The sequence below is a fragment of the Podarcis liolepis genome, assembly GCF_965112155.1.
Source record: "Podarcis liolepis genome assembly, chromosome: 4".
NCBI lineage: Eukaryota > Metazoa > Chordata > Lepidosauria > Squamata > Lacertidae > Podarcis > Podarcis liolepis.
In genome coordinates, this window is record NC_139558.1 from 85,240,931 (window position 1) to 85,256,548 (window position 15,618).

Consider the following 15,618-nt stretch of genomic DNA (forward strand, 5'->3'; position numbering starts at 1 on the left):
AAGCAGCTAACATTCTCCTTTCCCTTCCTCCCCCACAACAAACACTCTGTGAGGTGAGTGAGCCTGAGAGGCTTCAGAAAACTGTGACTTGCCCAAGGTCACCCAGCAGCTGCATGAGGAGGAGCGGGGAAGCGAACCCGGTTCCCCAGATTATGAGTCGCCTGCTCTTAACCACTACACCACACTGGCTCTCCTGCTGAGTGAATTTTCATAGCACATCATCTCTAGGGCTAGGTGATATCTGGTTTCCAACATGAGATCATCGACTAAACCTTGCAATATACCGGTATATCACAATATCTGAAATAAAGATGGAACTATATATGTAGAGGCGAATAGTAGGGCTGGGTGATATCTGGTTTTTAGCTTTGTAATATATACTTATATATCACAATGTCTGAAATAAGGGCGGAGCAGTATACCTGAAGGAGTGTCTCCACCTCCATTGTTCAGCCCAGACACTGAGGTCCAGCTCCGAGGCCCTTCTGGCGGTTCCCTCACTGTGAGAAGTAAGGTTACAGGGAAGCAGGCACAGGGCCTTCTCGGTAGTGGCACCCACCCTGTGGAATGCCCTCCCATCATATGTCAAGGAAATAAACAGCTACCTGACTTTTAGAAGACATATGATGGCAGCCCCTGTTTAGGGAAGTTTTTAATGTTTGATGTTTTATCGCGTTTTTAATATTCGGTTGGGAGCCACCCAGAGTGGCTGCGGAAGCCTAGCCAGATGGGTGGGGTATAAATAAATTGTTGTTGTTGTTGTTATTTATTAGACATTGGATGGCTTCACGGTTTATCCCACATTGTGATTTTTTTCATAGCGTGTACCACAAACACACACACACACACACATCATGATTCGCAATATATTGCCAGGTCGAAAACTATGAAACGGTTATCACGATATGAACTGCAAACCGGTTTGGGGCGATATATCAATATATTGCCCAGCCCTATTCATCTCATTTTCAGGTCTCGCTGGGGTAAATTAATCTCTGGCTAGTGAGGCCTTTTCTTCGCTGTGGTTGGAACAGCGATGGAGCAAGGTGATTGGGCGCCTGGGGCCAGGGGTGGGGTGAGCCGGGGCAGGACGCTCCGTGGGGCCTCTGAGGAGTCTGCCTGCCTCCTTCCACTCAGCCTCCCTACAGCTGAGGGGGAGGCAGTGGGTAGATCATTTGGGGCAGCATGGAGCCTGCGGGTGCCCAAGCCATTGTGTCACTCTCAGGAGAGATGCGTGGCTCGGGTGTGCTGCAGGCCCCGCGTTGAGTGCTGCCCAGCATTTTGTCACCCCCCTCAGTGGTGACACCCAGGGTGACCCACCCCCACCGCACCCCACTTCCTCCGCCCCTGGGTTGGAGGAAGGTGGATGATAAGTACCCCGGGGGGGGGGGAATAATCGCTGCACCAACACAAAGGCAGCACAAGTCCTCATGTTCTGAGTCACTTTTGCTTTCTGTCAGTCCCCTGTACTTTTCTTTTAGACAAAAGAGATAAAAGGGATACAACAGGAGGAAGGCAGGGAGGGGTTATTTTACTGGTAGTTTCCAGCAAAGGCTAAAGAAATCTCTGAAATCAAGGCAGAGAGCATCCTGCAGTTTGACTGGCAGGCAAGCAGAGGTACAGCAGCGTCAAACAGCAGTCCTGTCTATAAAACTATCAGGCGGCAAGGTTGTCCTAAGATACAAGATCACAACATGTAGAACTTTTTTTTTTTGAGGTTCATTCTCTCTCTTCTTTTTCAATAGAAAGTGTGTGTGTATTCTTCTACATTCATGTGCCAAATGTTACTATTGCTATAGGTCTGGTTCACACATCATGTGAAGACAAACCATTGCTTAGTGTGAGCATGCAGGCTCGGGGGAAAGAATTTTGCTCTTGGTTTACAGCTTGTGTTTAGTCTGGAGGGAACAAAATCACAAGCTCAGGTTCAGACTGCGCGCTAAGCCAAATCATGACTTAGCTCAGTTTGGCACAGCAACTAAACAACCAGGAGGTAGCAAAGAAACCGCAATCGACTCTCATGCTAAGCCAAACCATGGTATGGCTAAGCATAGTTTTGAACCAATGATGTAAGAGGGAAGAAGCCCCCTACTCGGTTTGTTCTGTATGCCATGGAAAGGAATGTGCAGGAGGGAGAAGGAAGATCTGTCAGATTTCATATAACTTTGTTGTTGCCATCCATCTGTTTCGCCTTAAAATTAATGTGGCAGTTGTCATGGATGCTATGGTAACATCTTGGCTTGACTATTGCTGCAATGTGCTTTGTAGTGACAGTCTAGAAGACTAACATACAGTTGGCCCAGAATTCAGCAGCATGTCTTCTGTCAATCACTAGCTAGCTGCCAGGAACATGTGAAACTGGTCTTTTGTGAGTTTCACTGGCTTCCAGATTGTTTTTTGGCTAAATCCAGGATCCTGCTCGTGACTTTCCTTTTTTTTTAATCAAAAGTTTATTGGCATAAACACATACAGGATACAATAAAAGTAATGGATGTGTTGATTAAAAATAAATGTGAGAATAGAAAAATAAAATACAGACAGAGGAGGGGTAAAAAAATGTATATTACCTGGGTTTGAGATATGGCTTACTAGGGAATGCCTAAGAACAATGGATTGTAGCCAACTAAGTCTTACTCTGAGTAGACGCATTGAAATTAATGGCTCTAAATTAGCTGCAGCCATCAGTTCCAATGGGTCTACCATGAGTAGAACTAATATTGGATGCAACGCACGAAAGTCTTGCTTCAAAGGGCTTGTGGGGAAAGGGAAATGGCAACTCTGGGATACTGTATATTGAGTTTCACACCAATTCTGCACATTCAGGCCCTGCCTAGAAAAGCTGGCTAAAAGTTCGGCCCTTTTACAGCTTGCAAATGTCATAGCACAGGGGTGGACAATTTCTCTCAGCATTAACTGGAGGGAGGACTATTGAGGTGTGGGATTTGCATTGCTTCTTGAATATTTTTATTTGGGAGAGCAGAGCACTCTCAGTTGCAGCAATAAATACTGATCTATAAATGCAAACTTCATTTCCGTATGTGTGTGTGTAGAATTACACATAATATATGGTTTGTTTGTATGTAATAATAATAATAATAGTAATAATAGTAATAATAGTAATAATAGTAATAATAGTAATAATAGTAATAATAGTAATAATTTTTATTCGTACCCCACCCTTCCCGGCCGGAGCCGGGCTCAGAGTGGCTAACATAATACAATAATACATACATACACACATACATAAGCTGAAATGCAGTGAGTGAATTTATTTTAGCAGATATTCATGAAACCATAGAACATGTTGATCAGCTCAGAGTGAACTAGAACAAATGCTTTCTCTCCACTCCCACTGCCCGATCCATTTTAATCAAAGGTTATTGAAGTAGAATAAAAAAAAGATGTGCACAAGCAATCATTTTCCCACAGTGCACTTGTCAAGAATTTTGCCACAGTAAGTAGGTTTGGCTAATTCATTGAGTTGATTCTGCTAACATCCCCACAAAGACACCAAAGACTCTCATAAGGGTACTTAAGTGATTGTGTTATAAAAGAGAGGAGCTCCCATTATGTTACAAAATGGCCTTTCAGAAGCTGTGTTCGGGAGCGATGGGTTCGTGGGTTCCTCTTCTTCTTCTCCTTTGGTGATCATTTGTAGCTGAGTGAGATTGTCTTCCATGGGTTGTAAGTCAGCACTAGGCAACAACTGTAGATAGCAACAACCATCTTGGAAACAAACGGGTTGATGGGTGGGAGGAATCAGTGAATAACTTGTGAATAACCAATCAACCATAGGCTGTGTTTGCAACTGAAATAACTGTTAGTGGTGCAGCTCTCATGTTCACTCCATTAAGCACATAAGAAGAGCCCACTGGATCAGGCCAATGGCCCGTCTAGTCCAGCATCCTGTTCTCACAGCGGCCTGTGGGGAACCCCCAAGTGGGGACCCAAGCACAAGAGACCTCTGCCCTCCTGTAGTTTCCATTCAGAAGCAGCACTGTCTTTGCCCATAGAAGCAGAACATAGTCATCATGCCTAACAGCCTCTATTTAGTAGTTTTGCAAATATCCCATTGCCTTCCAAAACATCTGGTGTGAGCCAGAGTAGAGGTTGAATGGTTTTTACCATAGGCATGTCAGGAGGGAAATGGAGGTGGGGGGGAGGGAAGGGCAGGTGAAAGAGTTTGTCTTTAATGTGGTTTGCAAACCCTGTGGTATGTCATCCTCCCCAGAAGCTACCTACAAGGAGATGTCACATGATGGAACAAATGCAGTAGTAAAGGTAAAGGGACCCCTGACCGTTAGGTCCAGTCGTGGATGACTTTGGGGTTGCGGCGCTCATCTCGCTTTACTGGCCGAGGGAGCCGGCATACAGCTTCCGGGTCATGTGGCCAGCATGACTAAGCCGCTTCTGGTGAACCAGAGCAGCGCACGGAAATGCCGTTTACCTTCCCGCTGGAGCAGTACCTATTTATCTACTTGCACTTTGACGTGCTTTTGAACTGCTAGGTTGGCAAGAGCAGGGAGCTCACCCCATCGTGGGGTTTCAAACCACAACCTTCTAATCGGCAAGCCCTAGGCTCTGTGGTTTAGACCACAGCACCACTTGAGCTCTAAGTGTCAGCAAACCTTCTTCAGCACTGTGAACAGCTCCCTGGTACCAAATCAGCTTTGCTTCCCCACCTTTCTTTAGCTTTCTAGTCCCTATAGCTGTAACTCTTGCATATGTGTACAGCAATTGTCTGGGTGTGCATTGAGCTTAGAAGAGCCTATTAGGCAACTGAATCATATTGAGTGACAGCCGGGAATTATTCAGCTCAACCCAGCCTAGCCTTCCCTACTTTGGACTGCAGACTCACCTAAAGTCCCTTAAGCTTCCTCACTTTCTTTGCTTCCACCATTCCAGGTCCTCTGACAGGCACAGCTGGTATTAAGGGGCAGCCTGGTTAGGCATCACACCACACACTAGGGAGATTGTTTTGGTTGATCCTAATAGTGGGATTGTCCTACTATGGATTTTTGCATTTCCTTCCCTAAGGAGCCAGCTATGCTTTTTGGTTACCTTATTTTGTAAAGCAGCATGTACAATGATGGTGCAATAATTAAAATAATTCAAGATGAACTGGGAAGTTGACAAATGCAAAATGCAGCATTTCTTAAATTTGCAACCCGGAGTCAAACGTCCATGCTGTTCTAGTATCAGCCTCAAATTTTTGTCCTGTAATTGGAAGAAGCTTAGATACTGAATTGTGAAGTGTGTGTCAACTCTACCCCTCCTCCAATCAAATGCATTTTCCCCTCTTTTACATTGTTGAATTTTATAGCATTGGTGGGATTTAAGCTTGGATTAAGAGAGAGACGTTGCAAGCTTGTTCATTTGGGGGGGGGGGGAGAGTAGTGACGAGTCCTCAGCTGCAACAGTTATAATCCAAATTGTCTATTAAGCTTTTACAGGGATCCTGCTGCGAGAAGCCGGGCTGAAATAGCAGCATATTCCCTCTGCAGCTGCTCTTTTCAGTGCACCGGGCTTGTCTGATTTTTGCCGCGAAAGGCATGCATCAGACAAGCCATAAGTGTGACCCCCTGTGATTACATTTTGAGGCTTATTTCAAGCCAGTATTTTAAAGCAAAAGAGGAGGGGAGGGAAGCGGAGGAGAGAGTCCAGAGAGCAACAATTGGAAATGCTACCATTTGACACAAGACATCTCTTCCACAAGTGAAAGGATCATAGCTGGGTGGTGGAGCATTTGCTGTTCTTGATGCACAAGGTCCCTGGTTCAGTCCCCAGCATTTCCAGGATGGTTGCAAGAGACTCCTGTCTGAAACCCTGGAGAGCGGCTGCCGGTCAGTGTGAACAGTATTAAACTAGATAGCCAGTTGGTATGGCTTGTTATAAGGTATTTCCCAATCTTCCACCTCTAATATAACACTAGCTCATGCCTGAGGTTTCTGTTTTTATCTTTCTTTTATGCATCAACATTAAAAACACCTACGATATACAGTGGTACCTCAGGTTAAGAACCTAATTCGTTCCGGAGGTCCGTTCTTAACCTGAAACTGTTCTTAACCTGAAGCACCACTTTAGCTAATAGGGCCTCTTGCTGCCGCCGGGCCGCAGGAGCACGATTTCTGTTCTCATTCTGAAGCAAAGTTCTTAACCCGAGGTACTATTTCTGGGTTAGCGGAGTCTGTAATCTGAAGCATCTGTAACCTGAGGTACCACTGTATCCTTCATTCTGAAACAAATTCCCTTATTCATTTTCTTGGGCACCAAATATATCTGTGGTCAACAACTGATGGTCCTTTAAAATTCATTGGGGTCCAACTACCCAGTTTGCAGTCTGTGCTGAGTAAGTTGTGCTGTCAGTGGGACAGAGACTTAGGACTAGGGTTGCCATACGTCCAGGAAAACCTGGACATGTCCTCTTTTGCAGGGCCAACATGCCCACTCAGGCAAATTTTTACATTTTAAAGGAAGTCTGGGGGTTTTTTCGAGGAGGGGGTTATTTGGAGGGGCTTGGGGGGTGGGCTTGGGCTGCTCTGCACACCATAGCTGCTGCCGGTCTGAGCTGGGGGAACAGTCATGCGGGCTTGGTGGCAGTGGTCCCACATGCCCGCACACCTCTTCCGCTTTCTCAGGCTGGCAGTGGCTCAGGCTGTCCTCTTTTTTTCTCTTCAAGATATGGCAACCGTGCTTAGGGCATACATAGGCAACTATATGAAAGTCTCGTGACAACCCCCAGTTCTAAAACAACATTCTCTGTTCCTGCCTACAAACATCGACTTCCTCTAAGGCTGTTACCTGAGCATCGGCTTCACTGAACTCAGTAGGACAAAACTTGCAGATCGGGCTGTAAAACCCATCAAGCATTTGCTTGACAAAGGTGGTTCTTCTGCCAGCTGTCATGTATGCTTTGCTTTTCTCTGAGAACAAGCAGGATGATCTTTCAAATGTTATTGTTAGCATTTCACAAAACATTTCCTCTGTTCGTCTGCAGTTTTAAACCTTTCCAGAAAACCCGTCCATTGTGCATCATGAGGATTTGTGCTGGTGATGGTATCGGGGCGCTTATAAGCAAACCTGCTTTCAGCACTGTTTGTGCCTGCAGAAGCTTTGCAACGGACACCCTGTTTCATTTCCAGTCAGCGTGTGTCTCGTGGATTCCCGCTGGCATCCTGAAATTTTGTGTACATCAAAAGTTCTAGTGATGTTGTTGTTCTGTCCCACTGCTGTGCAAGAGTTCCCCTCTCAAGACAGCAATAATATGTTAACAGTGGGAGTGCATTATAGCAAAACTAATAAAGGGGAATGATGTAAGGATGCTCCACTATATCTACCACCAATGCAGTGATATTGTGCCAATGATACGTTGCTGAATACACATGCAGAAAAGGCAGCAATCTGGAGAGCCCTGAGTTAGGCACTCATAACTGTAACACTACTGTCCCAACAAATGAAACTGATCTGTAGAAAATGTACCGTATTTTTCGCTCTATAAGACGCACCAGACCACAAGACGCACCTAGTTTTTGGAGGAGGAAAACAAGAAAAAAAATATTCTGAATCTCAGAAGCCAGAACAGCAAGAGGGATAGCTGCACAGTGAAAGCAGCAATCCCTCTTGCTGTTCTGGCTTCTGGGATAGCTGCGCAGCCTGCATTCGCTCCATAAGACGCACACACATTTCCCCTTACTTTTTAGGAGGGAAAAAGTGAGTCTTATAGAGCAAAAAATACGGCAACTTGAAATAAGAGACATTGCACATACTTTTGTAAACCAAGGAATCTTTAATAAAAAATAGATTTTAAAAAATATGAAAAGAAATAGCTAGTCTCCATCTACATAGTTCTTTTCCTCCCTGTTCTCTCTAATCGGCAAGCCCTCAGATGTTAAAAGGGGGTGTCAGGTGTGGGTCAGCAATAAATCACACAGAGTAAGTGAAGTGAACTTTTTATTAGAAGAAACAAAATCTGCTCAGGAGTGCCATGCCTAATGAGCACAGCAACTCTTCTTGGTAGGCTGTGCCCCTATGAGGCAGTTGAGACTGAAGATCCTTGCTTTCCCACAGCTTCCTCTCCCGGGTCCTTCCCAAGCAATCTGAGACTCTGCCAGGATGACTGTCTTTGCTCCTCCCTCTTCATGCCTCTTTTAGTTCTGGGAGATCAGGGGAGAGGGGAGCTGGTAGCAGCAGGAGGGGGAGACACTGTCGATTCTTCACCAGCCTGACTCATCTTTGTCTCTTGGTTCCCCTCCTCTCCTACTTCAGCTTCTGATTCTGGACTTCTCCCTGCCACAGAGTCTCCCTGCTCACTAAACCCTGTTGCCTCTTCAGCTTCCAACACCTCCTCCTCCCTCTTCTCCCTCTCACCAACTTATCATCATCTCACTACCACTCCCCAGGCTTCATCCCTTGGGGGTTCCCCAGTTGGTCCAGCCAGTGAACAACATCAATATGATGTGTGTTCAATCCAGGGTACTTCTCTTTCTTTCTTTCTTTCTTTCTTTCTTTCTTTCTTTCTTTCTTTCTTGTCTGCAATCCTTCACTATCAAATATAAGATAATTGGTCCCACTCACCCACCCCAAATATTACTGTGATGTCTCCTGCTTCGTGGATCTCCATATGTTTAGAATTGGTATCAATGAGCCAAACAATAGGAAACATTGAAGGCTACCAGAGCATTATTCTTGCCAGATCATTTGCTGTTGCTAGAGATGAACTCACCAGAGTTCAGTGGGGCAGCTGCTCTGGCATTCATGGCAACTGCATTTGTGGGTTCTTGTTAACCAGAGACCCTGAATTTTAGTGCTGTGAGAGAGGTAGAGAGAGGTATGTTCAGTCTGTAAGTGTCAGATTGCTTTAGTGTAGAAGATGTACAGATAATATAGGTATTAATCTACAATTCTTATCCTACAAGAGGACAAACTACAGTGGCACCTTCTCCCCCCCACCTGCACATTTGCAGTAGGCTCCCTGATCCAGAAAAAAAACCCCCACTTTCTTATAGTTCAGTGTTGTTACAACCCACTCGATGGCATAAGTTGTCCTCAATTCTAATGATTTTGCGCTCACTAATGATGAACAACTGTGTAATGAGGTGTCAGGATTTGATGGTGGCTGTTTGCAAACTTGGGGGTAATTATACTCCGTTGTCTAATAGCTTATCTTATTGATGTTGTGCTGACATGTTTTTAAGCAACATCCAGTGATTGCAGAGACTTAATGGTACCAGTTCCTGGCTCATTATCATTTTTTTTTTTTTTTTGCATTTGATTTGTCTGATTGCTGCAGGTGGAAACAATAGGTGATGCCTACTGTGTTGCAGCAGGGCTCCACAGACAGAACCTAAATCATGCAAAGCCCATCGCGCTGATGGCCCTGAAGATGATGGAGCTGTCAGAGGAGGTGCTTACACCGGATGGAAGACCTATTAAGGTAAACTTACTTGCTCTGCATCCTGAGCAATCGAAAGGAAAGCAGCTGTAGCACGGGCACAGTTGAACTGCTCTGGGTGCAACTTATAGCCCTTACAGAGCACAGGTCAGCAAGGTGTTAGGCAAAGCATGATAGCTGATTGGAACCTCCATCCCCAAGAGCAGTATACCAGTAAATACCACTTGCTGGGGAGCAAAGCCACAGGATGTTCTTTTCATGCCTTGCTTCTGGAGTCATCTGGCTGGCTGCTGTGGGAAATAAGATTCAGGATTCAATGGTTCCTGGTTTTAGGAACCTGCAAACTTATCTTTTAATAAATAAGAATATTTATTACCCACCCTTTACCATAAGGTGCCAGGGCAAATTATGACAATTTAAAAATACAATACAGTGGCACCTTGGGTTAAGAACTTAATTCGTTCCAGAGGTCTGTTCTTAACCTGAAACTGTTCTTAACCTGAAGCACCACTTTAGTTAATGGGGCCTCCTGCTGCCGCCGCGCCGCCACAGCACGATTTCTGTTCTTATCCTGAAGCAAAGTTCTTAACATGAAGCACTATTTCTGGGTTAGCAGAGTCTGTAACCTGAAGCGAATGTAACCTGAAGCGTATGTAACCCGAGGTACTACTGTATTAAGAGGAGTTAAAACAGATTGCAATCAAGAGAATAGGATAGACCCTACATATTTTTATACAGCTCAGTCGGTAGAGCATGAGACTCTTAATCTCAAGATTGTGGGTTCAAGCCCCACACAGAATCATAGAATTGTTGGAAGGGACCCCAAGGGTGATCTCGACCAGCTCCCTGCAATGCAGGAATGTCAGCTAAAGCATCCATGACAGTTCACTTTATTACTCACTTTATTGAGTGAAAGATCAATTTTCCGCCTGCTTTCCATCTGACCAGCTGGTAACAACCCCACATTCCCTCTCATGGCAAACTCAGTGTCCCTGTGCTAACAAGAAAGCAGACGAACATGGAGCCAATGGGAAATGAAACTGTACAGTGGTACCTCAGGTTAAGTACTTAATTCATTCTGGAGGTCTGTTCTTAACCTGAAACTGTTCTTAGCCTGAAGCACCACTTTAGCTAATGGGGCCTCCTGCTGCTGCTGCGCTGCTGGAGCACGATTTCTGTTCTCATCCTGAAACAGAGTTCTTAACCTGAGGTACTATTTCTGGGTTAGCGGAGCCTGTAACCTGAAGCGTCTGTAACCTGAAGCGTATGTAACCCGAGGTACCACTGTATCAGCATTTGCCTGTCTCCTGAACAGCCCAGTGCGGACTGAGCATGCTCAGTGGACGCGAGGTGCCAGAGAATGCTGTGTCATTTGGGAAGGAAAGGCATGAAATGGAAAGGATAAGGAAGCCCACTTGAGTTACTGAAAGGTTATAGTAGACAGCATGGTTGGCCAGAACCCTGAATAGGAGCACTCCTGTTACGGGGTAAAGATATACCCCAACTTTTCTTAATTTTTTGCATTTGGGGTGTGGAGGTGGTTAAGCAAAAGCACTCCCCTAGATGTTAACGCTCTTCAGGGTTTGGGAAAAATTTCTCATATACACTTTTTTTTTTTTAAAGAAAAGCTTTGCTCCTAGGTCAATCAAATTTGGCATTCTTCATAGAGAACGGTCCAATGGGAACAACATTGCATGACAATGTGGTGTCATTTCCAGGGGCATTCTTGGTTAAAAAAATGAGAGAGGAATATGGCACAAAGTTTTCCCCTTTGAAATCTCCACTGCTCAGCAACTGGCTATCATGTCAAGCAAGTGATCCATTTTCCATTCTCTCTACCTCCTCCCTACCTGAAGTACAAGCCATAAAGATAGCATGAAAAAGAGATAGTATATACTCTTCTTGTTTGAACCGAGTCAGTCCAAATGTTGAGCTGCGGCGTCCCTTTGCATCCACTGAGTAGAACATGATTTTCTGATAAGCCCAACATGATGTATTGCTGGTTACATTCGTCCCCCAGGCAGATGCTTCATTCCCAGTTACGTTGGAGCATGGCAACACAGAGCTTATCTGCACTGAAATTAGCTTATCCGTTTCTTGGGAAAATAAATACACAATGTGCTTTGTTTGCAATATCTTTCACTAAGCCTGGGGGAAAGTTTCTGGATACTGAACTGTCTTGCAGATACATTTAAAGCCTTTCATTAGGCATCGTATGTGTCATCTGATGTGGTTCAGGTAGAGCCATGGCTGGATCAGCTACAAGGTCAAGTTCCCCTTGAGAGAACTCAATTGCGTAGGTGTAGCTAGTTTTCTTTTCCCATGGTACTTTGGCGTCCCCAGTTGCTAATTGCTGCAATGTTTTGTGCACCTTTCTTGGGTAATGATAACACCTAATTTAACAGCAAGCACTTGCTAGCAAGACGTTCCATGAGATATAATAAACTACAGATCATTAAAGTTTGAATTCATTAAGGAGCTTGCAATACAGATTGTAAAATAATTTTCCAGCCCCCCCCCTTTAAATTTCCCCAACACTCAGTAGAACAGACATAATTGCATGATCTTGACACTAATGGAACCATCTTCTCCAGAGATGTAACTCTTCACTGACTCTTGTGGGGGTCATGATGGGAGACTGAAAAGCTAAGAACCAACCACTGACAATGCTGTGGTGCGCCTGATGTGCTGGATTTCAGAAAAGGAGATACCATATAGATGAAGTGGTTCCTAGTTTTGCCTCCAGTTCTTCTTTTTTTTAACTAGAAACATGGTGCTAAGCTGTTGCTGAATAAGTGCAAGGAATGCAGACAAGAGCTTCTCACATTCTCTGTTCCACTTCCTCTGCTAGAATGATAAATGTCTGGAAACGCTTCAGAGGAGTGCCAGTATCTCACCTTTTCCCTCTGGACTTGAGTTGCACGTGTGTGTGTGTGTGTGTGTGTGTGTGTTTACCACTATCTAGGAATGGGGGAGAAATTCACTATTCAGCTTCACTATTTCCTTCATTTTGTGCTGGTATTATATTTTCAGTATAAACAGGACTCCGTTTTCTCACCCACCCACACACCACTTTTAATTGTTCTCCCCTCCAAGATGAGGAGGGGGGGAAACAGGAAAACCTGGCATTCCGGGATCTAATCAGAAACCGTTATGGATTCTGTAATCCCAGAACTGTCCCTGGACACTTGAAGGGTATGTAATGCATCTCAGAAAAAAGTGTGAGATAATGATAAAAACTGTAAATGCAGTTCTCTTGCCCTAGCTTTGTACCTTCCTATTCTAGAAACTGGACAAACAGATGAAATGGTGGGCATAATGAACCTGATCCACTCCCAGTGTTGCACGATGACAGGTGCACAGACATCTCCATCTGCAACTGTGTGGTTCTGTGTCCAGCCAGTTCAGTGGCTCCTGATGAACACTGCAATATGGAAAGGGCTGCATGCCCAGATTTGCATCTCCATTGTCTGTACAGACACACACATCCACAATCTCCTTTGTTGGTTATCCAGGGACCTGGTTTTTCATAACTGTAAGCTGAAAATGCCTGCCTGTAACATCTAGTAATGGAGTTGTGTTTGTTGGAATAAAAGTAATTCCATTATTATCACATCGTTGGCTGGTTTTGACTGGGGATCGACTGAAAAACCAAGTTAAGAACTCTGAGATTTGTCCCTGTCTATAAAATTGGTGTTTATTATTTTGGGGAGAAGTCTTCATTAGATTGACCTTGCGCTAAAATACAAGGTAGCTGTAGTTTCTTGAAAGTATTGATTTTAAGCTTCCCTGTACATCCTCAAACAGCAAATTGGAACACCATTGAGGCTAAGGAAAGCAGTTTTAAATTGATTTCAATAGGAGAGTTCAGGGATGATCAAACTGAACTCAGTGGCTTTTAAAGTGCTTAACTTTGGCACGACCATGCCCTGTATTTCTCTCCAATTTTATTCCCTGTACTTTAGCAGAAGCTAAATGCTAATAGGCAGAGCTAATAGGAATTCTCTAGAATGTTGACCTTCAGAGTGAAAGAGAGAGATATTGTTGCCTATGCCACATTTGGCATTGGAATTAAAGGTAATTTTTGGATGTACATTTAAAAAGCATGCTTAAACTATTGCCCAATTAACTCATGCTCTGGTGAAACAAAAAATAGAGAGGGAGGGAGGTGTTTCTTTAATTCTGCATAGCTCTAGTCTTACAATCTTGCTAGATGGATAACTTCAATAATCACATGTTATTGACAGGTGGGAACTATACAAATGGGATCAATGGCTGTGGAGATATTAGGTTGAGGAGGATTAAATTTAGACCTCACCCTAAAGGTAAAGGGACCCCTGACAGTTAAGTCCAGTCATGAACGACTCTGGGGTTGCGGCGCTCATCTTGCTTTACAGGCTGAGGGAGCAGGTGTTTGTCCGCTCCGCAGACAGTTATTCCGGGCCATGTGACCAGCATGACTAAGCCGCTTCTGGTGCAACAGAACACTGACACCAGAGCAGCGCACGGAAACGCCGTTTACCTTCCCGCCAGAGTGGTACCTATTAATCTACTTCCACTTTTGGCGTGCTTTCAAACTGCTAGGTTGGCAGGAGCTGGGACCGACCAATGGGAGTTCACCCCGTTGCGGGGATTAGAACCGCTGACCTTTTGATCGGCAAGGCCAAGGCTCAGTGGTTTAGACCACAGCGCCACCCTCATCCCTAGTGGCATCATTTCACTTTTCCCTGCCCAGGAACAGAGGTCTGTCCACCTTTCTTTGGTGGTCTTCTGGCTCTTCATTTAAATTTAAAAGTAGCTGCTGCCTACTTTTAAAAGTAGCTGCAGCACCAAATGTATAGGCACCTGTTTTTAACTCTTCTCTGCTACCTGTAGCAACGGCACAGCAAAACATATCGATATACTGCAGACGCTGTGTTGTTTTTCCTGAACCGCCCCAGGTGCCAAGTTGGGGCTGGGGTGGGGGCACTATATGAAAACGAGTGAACAAGTGGCAAATCTGCCAGCCACTCCTGGAAATTTGTGGAGGGGTCTCTGAAGAATAGGCAAAAGAAAGGAATGTTTCATTAATGGGTTCTGCATAATATAGCATCATTACACAACTTAACTGTATGTGACATTCGCGGGACTTTCTGCAGCTTGGGGATTTCGTTGTTTTAACTGTCTTTGAAAAGTTTGGGGTTTTTTTTGTCATTGTCTTAATATTCTTGCTGCGTACAGTGCTATGAAAAATTCAAAAAATGAGGACTTGTTGTGATAGTTCTTTTATTAAATACGCTATTTGCGAGTCGCCTCCTCGGTTGGCTGGGAGACACTAAGCATTTGACGTATGAAGCTTATGCTTGAGGTTTCTAGTCATGCTGGCTACGTCAGTGAGATTCTTGACTAAAGAGAGTTTTCCCTTTAAGTCTCAATAATTATTTGCATATATTTTTTTAGTGAGTTGGGGTGGCACTAATGGGTCTGAGGAGCGAGGCGAAGAACTAAGCAGGCGCAGAGGAAAAGCAAACGTCAATTTGCATGTGCTGCTAAAATTAACTCTGCAATTATGCAGATTTGTTGTGTGCAGTCTGCCTTGTTGAAAGCTTGCAGGGCATGGAGTGGGTGAAGGAGAACCCAGACCTATCCCAAACCTCCTTTAAAATGTGCTTCTTAATGTGGGAGAAGTTCACACTGAATAGTATGTGGACTGGCAATCAGAATGAACAGGGAAATGTATATGAAGATTCTTTATGAATCGTCAGACTATTAGTCCTTCTTCTTCTTCTTTTACTTTTAAAAGTACTTTTACCTTGCACGAAATAAATCTACCAAATAAATGAAGTTTAATATTTAAAACACTGGTCTAAAACTGGAAATAATTGCAGTATAGAATGTGTTGGATCAAACTTAAGGACTGACTTGCATCCGATTAACTTCAGCAGGTCTCCTCTGAGACTGTCATTAATCCAAGACACCTGTAGACCTGCTGACTTTACAAGGCACAGCATAGAGTTTTCCATTCTGCAATTAGTTTTTCCGTGCTGTAGAAAATGGGTGTTGTATTGGCACAGGGTGATGGTGAATTGCACCATCTTCCTCCAGATACACTGTGGATGTCTGGAGCACTCAGTAAAGGGCTCTTGAAAATGTACGGGGCCCTTATCAAATGGACTGGGGAGAATATGGTCCTACATCCAGTAAGGCTGAAAAAGGCTTTGCTCATCCCAGTCCTGAGAGCTAGTGTG

The 15,618-nt window shown here is 44.3% G+C and overlaps 1 protein-coding gene across 3 annotated transcripts in view; it reads left to right on the plus strand.

The window, feature by feature from the left end:
- The window catches only part of GUCY1A2 (guanylate cyclase 1 soluble subunit alpha 2), a 145,352-nt gene that overhangs the window by 88,973 nt on the left and 40,761 nt on the right, over positions 1–15,618 (plus strand). For 2 of the 3 annotated variants that reach the window (XM_083499560.1, XM_083499561.1), the window contains exon 6: positions 9,290–9,433. In XM_083499560.1, coding sequence (XP_083355686.1) covers positions 9,290–9,433 — 144 coding nt within the window. Of the gene's footprint in view, positions 1–9,289; positions 10,439–10,684; positions 10,889–15,618 lie in introns of those variants that run through there. The other variant, XR_014525180.1, reaches the window with a different exon arrangement.